The sequence below is a fragment of the Triticum aestivum genome, chromosome 3D (assembly GCF_018294505.1).
Source record: "Triticum aestivum cultivar Chinese Spring chromosome 3D, IWGSC CS RefSeq v2.1, whole genome shotgun sequence".
Lineage (NCBI taxonomy): Eukaryota > Viridiplantae > Streptophyta > Magnoliopsida > Poales > Poaceae > Triticum > Triticum aestivum.
In genome coordinates this window covers 283872354-283887924 of record NC_057802.1, presented here as the reverse complement: position 1 = coordinate 283887924, position 15571 = coordinate 283872354, and the positions used below count along the sequence as shown (strand labels likewise).

The following is a 15571-nucleotide window of genomic DNA, read 5'->3' as shown; positions in this document are numbered from 1 at the left end:
ATGGAGGGATTGAGAGTTAGCAATCTCGAAGAAGGCCAACAATGGGGGAAGAACACGAGCTCAAAGGATAAAGTTCATATGGGAAGAAGACCCCCTTTTATAGGAGGGGAAAATCCAATCGTTATCCTCACAGCCCGCACCGAGCGATACTACCGCTCCTAGGAGCGGTACTACCGCTAGGGCGGCAGAAGCCAATAGAAACAACACTGCAACGGGGCAACAGGGCGGTACTACTGCAGGAACGGTACTATCGCGAGACCTTGCGGTACCATCGCGCGTCCACGGATGTAAAAAATTACAGCCGCACCTACATCCGCTAGAGCTAGCTACGAGAGAAAGCCGGCACGGTACTACCGCTCACAGGGATCAGTACTACCGCATAAGGGCGGATGTAAAAAATTACATCCGCGCCTACTACCGCACGAATCAGTGTCAGGATGCGAGGCAGCGGTACTACCGCGTGGGTCGCGGAAGTAAAAAATTAGTTCCGCGCCTACTTCCGTGCGCGCCAGCGTTCTGGGCTGAGGTAGCGGTACTACCGTGGGCCCCTGCGGTACTACCGCTCCCTTGAGCAGTACTACCGCATGCCACAGAGGCTTTAGCACATGGCTGCCTTCAAAACGCAGCTAAAGACAACAGACGGATCCAATAAAACCAGAACTGCCATAACTTCTGCAAATGAACTCCGATTTGAGCAAACTCAAGCTTGTTGGATACAAGACAACGAGTAGCATTAAAACAGCAACTGGATATAGAAAGAAGAGGTAGGGGAGGTATGCCTAACAAAAAGAGGAGTGAAACTTCCAACAGAGAAGAACCGGCATAACCTCCAACATCGAAAACATCATAGAAGATGCAAGTGAACTCCGTTTTCGATGAACTCGAGCTTGATCCAGATGATGACGATCTTGTCCTCCTCAAGATGGACCACCTTTCTTGATTGCGTTGGGTCGATGGAGACTAGATGATTGCTCCCCCATACTCCACTATGGGTGAGCCACTCTTCGGCACATGTTCACAAGTCCATTGACACCGCAATGGATGGCAAGCTTCAAGCACTTTATCTCTTTGTGATGCTACACTTGAACTTGCACACGACAATCTTGATGACGATCACCACTTGATGTCATCCTTTCCATGGGTTGTATGATATCTTCCTCTTGGCGCAAGCCCATGGACATGTACCTAACCCCACATAGAACTCTCACATAGACCATGGGTTAGTACACAAAGTGCAATGGACAATGCTTACCATACCATGGGATCACTTGATCCCTCTCGGTACATCTTCTACGCTTTGTGAGCTGATCAACTTGATTCACTCTTGACTTAGTCTTGATCAACCTTGGATCTTTCCAACTCTCTTCATTTGGATGATGTCTTGAAGATAAACATGAATGATCACACAATCTTCTTCTTCAAGACATGCTTGCAATAAGATCAACACTCACATGACCAATCTTTGGATAATTCCTTAATAGCACCTTGGTCAACTCATAAACTCCTTGAAACCAACACATGGACTTCAAGAAATGCCTATGGACAAATCCTTCAAATATAACTCAATGCAACCATTAGTCCATACAGAATGTCATCAATTACCAAAACCACACATGGGGGCACCGCATGTCCTTTCAGCATGGTTGACCCAGATGGGATTTGTCCCTCCTATATGGAGAGATATTCTCTAGGCCATCTCGGGTGATCAGATTCGGAAAGCGTGGCCATGCAACTTGGGTTAAGTGTTAACCCGGTTTGGGAATCTGTATCACGGCTTCGAGAAGAGAGGCCGAGCTACCACAAGGGTGACAAGTACTCACCCTGAGCTCGACGCATATATCGTGAGGCAAAAAGAATGTTGCATATGACACATTGTCCAGGTTCATCAAATGACTTTACGCACACATGGGAGTTGTCACGTTCTACTAGGAGCCGCTACCAACTGTCAACTCTGGTCGTGTCCATGTGTACATGAACCTATAGGGTCGCACACTTAAGGGGCCGCAACCCATTCGGATTGGATCCAAGTGGAAAATGGATGTAGACTCTTAGTGGGCTCAAGTGTTGATCCCACCTCAGAGGTCTATATAAAAAGGAGTGGGCGCACCACTTAGGGTTGATCTTTTTCCACCTGTGACAGCCGCCGCCACAACTCCCAACGCCCATGCCGTGCGACCAGACCTAGCAGTTCCCAGCCCGACGTTGCACCCCGCATATGTGGATATCTTGAAGGCATCGCACCTGTGGTGCTTGGACGAACCGTTCGCGAGTCTTTGCTGTTCGCGGGAGATCGGCGACGCGAGGTGGTGATGACCCGGGAGATCGACTACACGCATCCAACTCTACTTCTACCGTGGTGACTGCGCGTTTAGTGGTAAACCCGATCCCGTGATCTATTTCCACCAGCATTATCTTGGGTGCGCGATAGAAATTTTATTTAGCGCTAGCGTATCGTACCACGTGTTCCTTCAGACTATGCCATCCCTTGTTTGTTTACTGTATCGTCTGTTTCTTTTCGGTTTGGTTCTTCTCATTAGAGTTTTGGTATTGATATGAAGTGTAAAGATTCGTTCGACTACGCTTCATTGATTCGATCTTCTTCAAAGCGGGATAACAGGCAAGGATGATCCTTACCTTGGATACAATTATTAGCTTTACTTGCTAGATGTCTTGATGCTATCATTGGTCTCGTTACCTGCCACATGTTTGCACCCTGCATATTGCCATGATACAACAATTAACTTTCACATCCTAGCAAACATTTGTTTGACTATATTACCGTTTGCTCAGCCCTCTTATAGCGTTGCTAGTTGCAAGTACGTTTTTTTTTCATGCGTTAACATGGATATCATGGATATCTTTGGGATGTCATTATTATCATGCTTAATTCTTAAACTTGGTCAATGGGTTTGACCTCACAGCAACACTGTCTAATGACATTTACTTTGAAAAGACTCTTTGGCGATCGCTCGTTGCACCCGCGAAGGGCTCCGTGCGTCCCAAATCTGTTTTCGATCGTGATCTGTCCCTTTCCAAATCAACAAGGATGGCCCCACCTGCTCCTTTTGACCATGTAATCAGCCCACTCGTGATGTACATCTAATCCCCTCCCCTCTCCCAATTTTCAGGTGTGGGGGTGATAAGGACCAACCAAACTTTCCTACTAATCTTGTAGAAAATCTTAATGAAATTGTGCCGCAATTTCTAACTACTCAAAGGCTTCCTGTCAAAAAGCGAGCGTTCCACCACGCGCGGATTAGCCTCGCCCCATTTATTTTGAGCAAATATCTACCAAAATGATGGCATTTTTTAGGTTTCTAATGTTATTTTTGAGCAAACATCTCACGGAACGATGACATTTTTAAGAATTTGTAATTTTTAATGGCAAAACTTAGTATTACACAACTAGTGGTATAAATAGTGAAAACCCTTTTATTGGGTCTTTTTTAAGGGTCCTTTTTTAGTCCAAAATCGGGCGAGCGGCTGTAAGGAAGAAAATCGCGAGCAAGAAATCCCAATCCAACGGCTTCCAGCCCTTCACGCTGTCATTGGGTCCATCCAATGGTAGCGCCTTCCTAGTGCGTTCTTTTTCTGGATACCTTAAATTCCACGCCCTCCTCCTGGCCTCCTCCAGTTGCCCGGCGAATCTAACATTCATCCTGCTCCTGCCACCGCCGGCGGGTCGGCTAGCCTCGGGTTCCTCCCACCCCAAACCGCACGAGGCTGCTGCCGCCATCTGTCGTCCATGTCGCAGCCGCTCAATTCTTCCCGGGATGCCTCCAATCCCCGTAAGCCCCTTTTCTTGATTTCACCATCCGTACCTTCTCTTGGGCGACAACTACCATACTTCAAATTTGATCTCAAGAATCTGCATAGCCATCTTAGACTAGTAGATGGTTTCTTGTGCTACTATGAAGTGCTCAGATGGCCGCATAAACCTAAGGATTTTGGAGTTATTTGCAAATCCGAATAGTGTTAGTAGTCTAAGTCAAAGGATGGCTTCATCTGAGTTGAAGTTACTCCTATACTCTTGTCACAGAAGAGAAGATACGTAAAGCTAATTTTGAGTCCAAACTGTTGACACCGTGTGGTTTTATGAAACAGCTGCTACACACAGGGTATTGATAACGAACAAGCATGGAGAGAAACTTGTGGGCCTGCTGCATCCCACGGGTTCGAACAGGATTGTAGTCTTGTGCCATGGCTTTACGGCCTCCAAGGTACATAACTATTTCGTGACCACAAGAAATTCGCCTTGTCCACTTCAAGATTAGGGCCACTAAGTTTCATTTTGCTTATGTGAGATGCAGCGAATTGAACCGTCGGAGTAGTAGTTTCTACTACCCTTCTACTGACGTTTAACACTTATCTTCAGAGTTCTGGCGTTATTGTTGATCTGGCAGATGCAATAATAAAACAAGGGATTAGTGTCTTTCGCTTTGACTTCAGTGGAAACGGGTAAGTTACTCATAGAATCATGGATATGCTGTTGCTTGTACGTTCACTAAAGTTGTTATGCTAAATGCTACTCTAGCCTTTTCTGAAGGTAGTCTTTATAACTGAATGAGCTCAGGTTCATGTATGACGTATACTATCATTTTGGTCCTCTGATTTTATTTTATCTGTTAGACCTGCACCTTTTTCATGGACAAAAAATATGGATAACATAATCTGGCAGATATCCTTTTCCATTTAAATTTCACGAATTGCATTTTTGTTGTTTTAATATATATTTGTTGGTACACAATTTTTTCAATAATTGAAATAGGCATATGCATGGTTCCTAACCTCATCCATGTTGTGACTTTGATCATATTGCTTTTCAGAGAGAGCGAAGGTGTATTCCAATATGGCAACTACAGGAAAGAGGCTGAAGACTTGCATTCTATTGTCTCATATCTGTATCAGGAGAAGTATGATGTAGCAGCTGTTGTTGGTCACAGCAAAGGTTGGTGATATACGTTGTTTGGTTTGTATAGTTGTGTTTATTATTGCAATTATTAAGTTGTTTCATTGAATTTTATCATTAGCACGTGGAAGAGCTTGTTTTGTTTTTCAACAACTTGCACATACACTCTGCAAATGTAAAAATGGTGGAGTCTCTTGCCTGCATATGTAGTCCATTAGTCATAACATTAAAATCTAGTTGTGACATCTCTGTAAGATTGGTTTCTGCTGGCACTATTTGTATAATTAATTGGATGTCCCTGTCTGTTTTACCTATAAAACATATTCCATTTGCACATCCTGAACTTCTGCACAGTGAGATACACACAACGTATTTCATCCAGTAATTGCTTTTCGTGATCACACTTTTTTTTGAATGGTCAATGTGGGGAGTGGATCCTCACCTAAACACACCCGCGCCTACAGCCGAACCCCAGAAACCGCCAAAGAAGAGCATACAGGGAGAAATTGGCCGCTCAACAACACCAAGCACTGTCGTTATCAGGCCACGAGAAGCTCAAACCACTGACGACCTGAAGCCGGACGCACCACCACCACCAACCGCCATCACAGATCTCATCGGCAGAAATAGCATAGAGGGGCACCTTAACTTCCATCTTCATCTGACCAAGCAAGGCGAAGAGCCTTGAACGTTGGTGTCAGCAACCGTGACCGTCAGGAGGGAGCAGCGACGGAATAGTGAGCAGGCTAGTTTTAGTATTCTAGTTTTGGGCCTTGGGCCGTGTGGGGTGTAATGGTTAGCGGGCCGTGGCCGCGCGAGCGGTGGGTACTTATAGACCCGGGTTCAGTCGAGCGAGGTAGCGAATCTGTAATAGGATAGTCGCTCAGTCTAATTCCCATTCCCCATTTCTTTCTTCTACCTCACGTAAACTCCATCTCTGTAATCGAATTCGAATTCAGAGTGGTTTATCTAGTGATTTGTGATCCTTACCTAGTAAGGTCATCACAGTTGGTATCAGATTTGGGCGATCGGCGGCAGGGAGGCGAATCGGGCTCGTCGGCGTTTCGGTTGGGCTCTCCCGTAAAATCCCGGCTCGTCGACGGAGTTCGCGGAGGCGGTGGGTCGGGTGCTTCGTTCCAGCACCGGCGGTGGAGAGATTTTTTTTTGAAACTATGATGATTTTTATAGCAAATTCGGAAACTATACGCCCTAATGCATAAAAATCGAAACTATGACCCCATCGGCCTTCTGTTGGCCGAAGAGGGACTTTTCGGCCTACCGTTGGCCGAAGTGGGCTCTTCAGCCTCCCGTTGGCCGAAGAGTGCCCAGCTGGGCCGAAGATAGTATCTTCGGCTTCCCGTTGGCCGAAGAGTGCCAGGGGCACAAAACGCAATTAAGATGACCTTAAATGAAAAAGTTATCAACATAAAAAATCTTCGTCTCGTCGAAACGGTTGATTTTGATATAAAAATCGTTTTAATCCGAGGTCGTATGCAACCTGTAGAGCCAAAACAAGGTCAGGGGCAGAAGCTGCAGAGTTACTAAGGACAGACCGAATGGATGTCAGAAAATTATCACGGGACACCCGGTGCACTTGGTGAGACTGTGTGGAATATAGAAGAGTACACAAGTTTGGACACGCTCACTTGGTGAGACCGAACCAAACCACTCGGAGGCTCCGAATGGATCCGAAAAATTGCCAAAGATTCCTGTCCGAGTTAAAGTTAGGATTTTTGATCCGAGAAATTGTTCGTCTGCACCGGGAAGACTACTTGCGTACCGCGCTTCCGGCCGGGTCTTCTTCGACGTGAGCTACGGTGCATCACCCCCAGCGTCGAGGGTACACGGTGACCTTTTTGTGTGCATCACCCCCGGCGTCGAGGGTACACGGTGACGGGCCTGAGAGGTGACCATTGCCTCTACTTTGCATGGTGGATGACGCCACCGCCGAAAGTTTTGGTCTCAATTCTTGCCATCGCAACAGAGACATTTCTTAAATGCCGGCATGTGTCTTCCCGGTGCAGGCGAACAATGCCCACATCGATTTATGAGGCGGCTGGACTCCCCGTACAATAAAAGGACTAAAAATTCTATCAAAAAATCTTTGGCAATTTTTCGAAGCCTCCGAGTGGTTTGGTTCGGTCTCACCGAGTGAACGTGACCAAACTTGTGTACTCTTCTGTATTCCACACGGTCTCACCGAGTGCATCGGGTGTCTCGTGACAAATTTTCTGACATCCATTCGGTCTGTCCGAAGTAACTCTGCAGCTTCTGCCCCTGACCTTGTTTTGCCTCAACAGGTTGCATACGACGTCGGATGAAGACGATTTTTATATCAAAATCAACCGTTTCGACGAGACGAAGATTTTTCATGTTGATAACTTTTTCATTCCATCTTAATTACGTTTTGTGCCCCTGACACTTTTCGGCCAACGGGAAGCCTAAGATACTATCTTCGGCCCAGCTGGGCACTCTTCGGCCAGCAGGAGGCTGAAGAGCCCACTTCGGCCAACGGTAGGCCGAAAAGTCCCTCTTCGGCCAACAGAAGGCCGACGTAGTTTCGATTTTTATGCCTTAGGGCGCATAGTTTCCGAATTTGCTATAAAAATCATCATAGTTTCAAAAAAAATTCCGGTGGAGAGCAATCAGGGCGGGGGAGATCATTCGGCGGCGGATCCAGGTACACGCCCGGTTTCCCGGTGATTTTCAGCTGGGTGTAAAATTCCAAGGCGGCGACCAGATTGGCGCTGCAGTGGAGGTGTGGGAGGTCGGTTGCAGAGGACAGGGCGCGTGCGGAGACGGTGAGCGGCGCTCCGGTACTCGCTGACCTGGGTGGCGGTAGATCCAGGGGGCACCATGGCTCCTCCCAAGGCCAGTGTGCAGACAGAGTTGGTCCTAGGCTCCATGGAGGCATTTGAGACAAGGGTGATGCAGAGGCTGGAGGTGCTATCAGGTTTGGGAGACAAAATCGGCCGCATCGATGAATTGTTCACCAGGATAGAAGAATTGGATCAGAAGTTCAACACGCAGGTGGAACGCATCGATGTGATTCAGAGCAATGTCAATTTGACTATGAAATCCATTGGAGAGGTACGGCAGGACCAGATGGCAGCAGCCCGTGATCAGTTACACAAACAGGCGCCACCCACAGCTTCACCAGCGGGGAACGAAGGCATATTGGGGTCACCCCCGCCAATAACATCGCAACTTAGGAACCAAGCACCGATACCCAATGCGCCGCCAGTTCAGAACAAGTCCCAGCCCAATTTGGATAAGCAGAAGGAGGCATTTGTGTCTGATTGTCAGGATCAGCATCCGCGTAGACCGTGGATGCCCAAAATGGACTTCCCTCGTTTTGATGGCACTGATGTGCGTATTTGGCTCGACGGATGTGAAGCTTATTTCTCACTGTATGAAATTCCGGAGTTCTTCAGAGTCACATCAGCTTCCCTGCATTTGTATGGTGATGCGGCCAATTGGTTTCATGCGTATAAACTGACTCATCAGTGGCCTAATTGGCATGAGTTTCGCTCTGCTGTGATGTCAGAGTTTGATGTCAACGTGCACAGACACAAAATGAAAGAGTTGATGATGCTAAAACAGTCAGGGTCAGTGGCTGAGTACAAAAGAGAGTTTACGCAATTAACTTACCAGTTGCTGCTGTATGAAAACACAGTTAGCGACACATTCCTGGTAACTAGGTTTGTGTTGGGTCTGAGAGAGGAGTTGAGAGCTGCGGTGGAGATGCAAATACCAGCTACAGTCAGCGAAGCTGCGATGTATGCTGGTATTCAGGAAGAGGTCTTGGCCAGAAGCAAACATGTAAATGGACAAACCACAAAGCAATGGGTCCAAAAACTGATTACAAGGCTCAACCAGTGGCTGCAGGAGATCTATGGAAAGCTAGACAGCTCAAAGAATTCAGAAGGGCCAATGGGTTGTGTTTCAGTTGTGTGGACAAATACATGCCTGGCCATCTGTGCACTAAAACTGCACCTCAAGGGGCTGTTCAAGCAATGCAAGGGGCAGACCCTGACATCCTATCTGATGAGTTACTAGATGCTATTGTGGAACAAGAAACTGCTCTGGCAGACATGCAGATTTCAGTCAATGCACTGTCAGGAGCTGATCATCCCCAGACTGTTAGGTTGAGAGCCCTGATTGGCAATCAGGTAGTGTTAATTTTACTTGATTCTGGGAGCACTCATAGTTTCATTGATTCTCAAATATTTTCTAGAGTTCAAGTCACTCCTCAGAAGTTGCAATCACCATTGCCAGTAAAAGTAGCAAATGGAGAGATGCTGCAGTGTTCTGCGTATGTGCCGGAAATGCATTGGTGGGTACAGGGGCATACCTTCAGTTATCCTCTGAAAGTATTGGACCTGGGAGGGTATGATATGATCCTTGGTATGGACTGGTTGGAGCAATGGGGAGAAATGACTTGTCAGTGGAAGGAAAAATGGGTCAGATTCAACTATCAGGATCAACTCATTACTCTGCAAGGAATTACTAAAAGCGACAAACCCTGTTTACAAGAATTGTCAGTGGAACAGGCCATGAGATGGCATAGAGGGAATGACATTTGGGCCACTGCCTTGCTGGTCCCTGTTCATAACACTAAAAGCAACACAATCCATCCTGAAGTTCAAGCTGTCATTGATGAGTTTGCTGATGTGTTTAATGATCCAAAGTCTTTGCCTCCCACTAGACCCCTGGATCATGCTATCCATCTCATACCTGGAGCAGCACCAGTGAATGTCAGACCATATAGGTACTCTCCCTTGCAAAAGGATGAAATTGAGAAACAAGTGGCAGAAATGTTAGAAGCTGGCTTGATTACACCTAGTGTTAGTCCTTTTGCCTCTCCTGTGTTGCTAATCAAGAAGAAGGATGACACTTGGAGGTTTTGTGTGGATTACAGAAAGTTAAATTCCATTACTGTCAAAAGTAGGTTTCCTATGCCAATTGTGGATGAACTACTGGATGAACTTGCAGGCGCTAAATGATTTACCAAGTTGGATTTGAAAGCTGGCTACCACCAGATCAGAATGCTGCCTGAAGATGAACATAAAACAGCTTTCAGAACCCACAATGGTCACTATCAATTCAGAGTTATGGCATTTGGTTTAGCCACTGCACCTGGAACTTTTCAAGGAGTAATGAACTGGTGTTTTTCCAAAGGAAACAGAAAGTATGTGGTCATTTTCATGGATGACATACTGGTGTTCAGTGAGTCCTTGGAGGAACATGTCAACCACTTGAGAGAGGTGTTCCAAGTGTTGAGAGAAAATCAGTTCTATGCCAAACTCAGTAAGTGGACCTTTGCCCAGCAGAAACTGGAATATCTGGGTCATATTATCTCTGATGAGGGGGTAGCTACAGACCCTGAGAAAACTAAAGTGATGATGGATTGGCCTGTACCCCAAAATGTAACTGAACTGAGAGGGTTTCTAGGTCTAACCGGATACTATAGGAAGTTTGTCAGGCACTATGGCATTATTGCAAAACCACTAACTCAGTTACTGCGGAAAAACAGACATTCGACAAGTTGAAACTGGCCATGTCCACCACTCCAGTGCTTGGTTTGCCCGATTTCAACAAACAATTTACAATTGAAACTGATGCTTGCTCCACTAGGATAGGAGCAGTTCTCATACAAGATGCTCACCCTGTGGCCTTCTACAGCAAAGCTCTGGGCATCAAAAATCAGCAGCTGTCAATTTATGAGAAGGAGTTTCTGGCGATCATGATGGCAGTAGAAAAATGGAGAGCAACACACAGTGGGGGATGTGGTGTATCTGAAACTGCAGCCATACACCCAACACACAGTGGTCAATCGTCCTTGCCCCAAACTTGCTTACAAATACTATGGCCCTTTTGAGATTCTAGAACGGATTGGACCATCAGCATATAAACTACAATTACCAGAAAAGGCTCTCATTCATCCTGTGTTTCATGTGTCTCAACTAAAGGAGCACAGGCCAGACCACACTCCTGTGTTTTCAGATTTGCCAACGCCAGTGGATTTATCAGTGGCCAATTTAGTCCCTGAGAAGGTGTTGGACAGAAAAATGGTCAAGAAAGGCAATGCAGTGCATGTGCAAGTACTCATGCAATGGTCTGGACTGTCCGAAGAAGCGGCAACATGGGAGGACTATGAGGTTTTGAAGAGGAGATACCCCGGAGCACCAGCATGGGGGCATGCTGGATCTTCAGAGGGAGGCACTGTCAGCAACCGTGACCGTCAGGAAGGAGCAGCGACGGAATAGTGAGCAGGCTAGTTTTAGTATTCTAGTTTTGGGCCTTGGGCCGTGTGGGGTGTAATGGTCAGCGGGCCGTGACCGCGCGAGCGGTGGGTACTTATAGACCAGGGTTCAGTCGAGCGAGGTAGCGAATCTGTAATAGGATAGTCGCTCAGTCTAATTCCCATTCCCCATTTCTTTCTTCTACCTCACGTAAACTCCATCTCTGTAATCGAATTCGAATTCAGAGTGGTTTATCTAGTGATTTGTGATCCTTACCTAGTAAGGTCATCACAGTTGGCTGTCTGGTCGCCATGCAACAACAACCCCCAAAGGAGAGAGGCCTCGTATGGGAACGAGGCATCCTGAGAAAAGAACATCTTCTTTGCGGTTTCTGCCCAGATTTCCAGCACTCCCTGGACAGTAGCAGCAAGAAAGGAGTCATCTACATTTAGCTTAGTCCAACCCTGATCAGGTTGCTCAGATATCTATCACTAGGAATACCATGAATTCCCTAAACAGTTAATCACAATACTTTTGCTGGCAGTATTTTATTCGCTCACTGCTGCATGCCAAACATAGTATAGATCCTCAGGCCGTGGAAAACTAGGGGTACGGCTCCGAGAAGCAAGGGCAGGCCGGCAATGTTTCTGGGGATGAGAGGGAGAGAAGGTTGGCCACTGGGATTAGTTTTTGCTCTCTCATTTCTTGGATAATTCATATGGAGTACATGCCTACACAATATTTATATCCTTTTAATAGGGAAGGCTGACTTGACCCCTAAGAATAGGATCCCTAATTGCCTAACACACCACATTGTTATCTTCCTAACTAAGTCACTTCTTCCCTAACTAAATATATCTTTTATATCATTTTCCTTATCTCCAACGGAGTTAGGGGCCAGATCATAATCCCTGAGGGCACGTACAATGGCTTTGCCTTAGCATGCCACATAGGATGATTGCTGAGTTGGAAGAGAGAAATGAAAACAAGATGCTCGAATTGTCATAGCGAAGAGATGATTTCTCAGTATGAAAGATATTGCATTTTTCTCCATTGTAGGGGATGTCTATCTTAGTCACATGTTTTATAGTTTATTTTAATCACCATAATGTTAAGAGCATGTAAACATTAGTTGTTACAGATAACACTAAGAGATAATCCATCTTATGGTGTGTTTCTGTTTTCATCACATATGACATTGAGGCTTAAAAAAGGCTGCCTTATCTATCATTGTAGATGTCCTGACACTCACAGATCACACCCCTTCATTACCTGAGTGTTACCATATGTTGTTGTGCTTTAACTCGCAAATTAGAAAATGTAGTCACTTAATTTACATTATTATTCAGGAGGAGATGTGGTTGTTCTTTATGCTTCCCTATATGACGATGTCCGTATGGTTGTTAACCTATCCGGCCGATTTTATTTGGAGAAAGGCATTGAGGAACGCCTAGGGAAAGAATTTCTTGACAGAATAAATAAGGAAGGTTACATTGATGTCACAAACAAGTCAGGTAGCAATTTTGTATACTGTGTATATAGCTTCTCCTTCGTTGTCATATACTGACTATCCAATGGTTGCAATGTAGGAAATGTTTTATACACGGTAACAAAAGAGAGCTTGATGGAACGACTGAACACTGACATGCATGCAACAAGCCTCTCCATTAGCAAGGAATGCAGGTCAGGAAACTACTTGAGGAATGAACTACCTTCGTATTTCAACTACCAACTGAAACAAGGGGCACCATGGCATCGACATGACACATTTACCTTCATTTAAATAGTCAATCCCATGCATTCCCAGGATTGAAAACATTAAATATCTCATGTGTTTGCAGTTGGGCATAGGTTTCGTATTGTGCTAGAATAAATCCCGCGTGTTGCAAATATCAGGCAATTAATTTACTGTCTTTATTCAGCTTCTTCACAGTTCATGGTTCTGCTGATGAGATCATTCCCGTGGAAGATGCTTATGAGTTTGCAAAGCATATACCGACCCACAAACTGTGTGTCGTCGAGGGAGCAGATCACTGCTACACCAGACATCGTAAAGAACTTTCTGATGCTGTAGTGGGTTTCATTACATCCAAGAAGGTACCGAAGAATGTCATTTTATATGTCGTTCTCTGCAGTATCGCTTCTGGTTTGTTAGCGCCTTTAATTTCACTGCGATGACTGATTTGGCAGGCCAGGGATACCACGCTAGAAGATTAATGAATTCTGATGGATTTCTGCTGTAGGATTTTGTACAACAGTTCTGCTTTACAGAAGCTCCCCTCTGAACAACGCAATTCTAGATCATGGTCATTCTACTTCTTAGTTCCTGGATGTAATAAGCAATAAACAATTGCAAGGCTTTAGGTTTGCATTATTTTATTAACTAAATTGTTGGAAAATTATGCTGTAAAATATGTGGAACTATTATAGAGAGGTGTTTTGGACCTCGGGCTGTGTGATCTGAAATTTTCATTTTAAAAAAATCACATCCAAAGTGTAATAATTTCTGAAAACAATTCCACATGTACATATGAATGTATTGATATGAGATACTTTAACGTGCAAGCTATACAAATAGAAGACAAAATCATGGGTTTTTAATAGCAAATGAATTTGTCTCTTTTTTGTAGATCGATGTCCCGCTAATATTACACATGGATGTGGTTCCAAAAAATATATTTGTTACTTCAAAATTTTATTATTGATCTCTTTTTCCAAAAAGGAGCTCAAAGAGACCTAGCTCCGAAATGCATTTTGTTGACACTCAGATTTTTGCTTGGACAAAAGCTCAAATTAAGATGAGTTAGTCCACAAAGCGCAATTAATAATTTCTTACCATACCACTAGGATCCCATGTGGTAAATCAATCTTTGATAGTTATCTTGGTAAACCTTTATCTTTATTCCATGATCTATCTTGATGTCTTGGAAACCACATTGAACTCTTCCCATCAGCTTAAAGACGTGATGACCAATATCTCAAATCTCTTATGACCATATCGAGTTTCTACATGAGTATCATATTGGTCATCACATGGTCTTGTTCATTATCCATCACATGCTCTTAAGAGGCACAATGAATTCTTCACTTGAATTACTTGCTTCAACACTTGACCAACCATGACTCAACATACTCATCATGATCTCATATTAAAGCCATATAGACTTATTATATTTAATCATTCTCTCAAGATCTTGATCCTTCATAGACCAACTCATAAATCCAAGCATGACAATATTTGAGTTCCTCCATTGAACTCCAATTTGATCACACCTTGTACATCACATGGACTTCATATTGATTATACTTGATTCAATCATAGAGCTTAATCTTGATGCCTCGAACTCCATTTATTTTGCTTCTTGTTGATCTTCATCACTAGAACTCAATGATTTTGATGCACATATTGATGCTGATGGCATTCATTCTAAACCCATACAACCTTCTTCATACATTTGCCTATGAAACTCTCCTTCAAATACATCTCAATGAAACAAATTAGTTCATAGAGATTGTTATTAATTACCAAAACCACACATTGGGACTATATGCATTTTCACCAATCTGGTCCATAGAAATCCAAGCAAGTCTTCGTGGTGAGCAAGTCAAATGAAGAAGAGCAAATAAAATAACAAGTCAAAGATGGAGGCAAAGGAGCAAAGAAGCCTAATCCCCAGAAGAAGGCCTCCATATAGTGGAGGGAATCCCCCTCCTAGCCCAAGTAGAAGCCAGTGGACTAAGGGGCCAGAGATTACTTAGTTTTATTCTCCCATCTCGTCATCTCAAGGATAGCCTTGGTCATTTGTCAAGGACCCGTATGATGTAAATAGCCCTGCATGGGCATGTAGCACATTCACTCCCACTTGAATATACTCAAGAGAGTCACCCCCTAGTGCCAAGTTTCGACCGTAGGCTGGGAATCGAAAGCCCTAAGTAGGTGGATGTTGAGCCACTCGTCACTATCAAGCGCAAGCCGTGCAAGACTTAATTTGGAAGAACATCATATGCTACTTCAGCGTCCCTCAAGAGAAAACTGTGGATTATGGGATCTAATTTGACACACTATCATTTAAGGAATTCTGTGACTAAATTGAGACCCATGCGCTTCGCCTTCGTTGCCTACCCCAGGAGCAACAACCATGTTGAAAGAGTAAATGGGCTCATCCTTAAGGGCTCCGAAGCCACATAAACAATGTCAAGAGCAAAGGAAGATGGGCAGACCAGCTACTCAGTGTATTCTAGGACCTGCGAACTACCACCGGCCGCTCCACGGGCCAAACGCAGTTTGCCCTTGTTTACGACGCCAAAGTTGTTCTCTTGGCAAAACTCGGGTATTGCTCTTTCCGCATGGGGAGTCTTCGCAAAGCAATAATGCCTCCAAATCACGAGATGAACAACAACTTGCCAAGACGAGCTC

At 44.7% G+C, this 15571-nt stretch overlaps 1 protein-coding gene across 3 annotated transcripts; it reads left to right on the top strand.

The window, feature by feature from the left end:
* Positions 1–3549: 3549 nt before the first annotated feature.
* Positions 3550–13706, top strand: LOC123078450 (uncharacterized). 3 transcript variants are annotated; one of them, XM_044500960.1, is made up of 8 exons: positions 3550–3788; positions 4105–4220; positions 4376–4458; positions 4827–4948; positions 12504–12668; positions 12744–12837; positions 13077–13251; positions 13398–13706. In XM_044500960.1, exons 1-8 carry the CDS (start codon positions 3746–3748, stop codon positions 13437–13439), a joined length of 840 nt encoding a protein of 279 aa, XP_044356895.1. In that variant the 5' UTR covers positions 3550–3745; the 3' UTR covers positions 13440–13706. The 3 variants fall into 3 exon arrangements, with proteins under 3 accessions (XP_044356895.1, XP_044356896.1, XP_044356897.1); XM_044500961.1 differs by having other exon boundaries at positions 13345–13706; XM_044500962.1 differs by lacking the exon at positions 12504–12668.
* The last annotated feature ends 1865 nt before the right edge of the window (positions 13707–15571 follow it).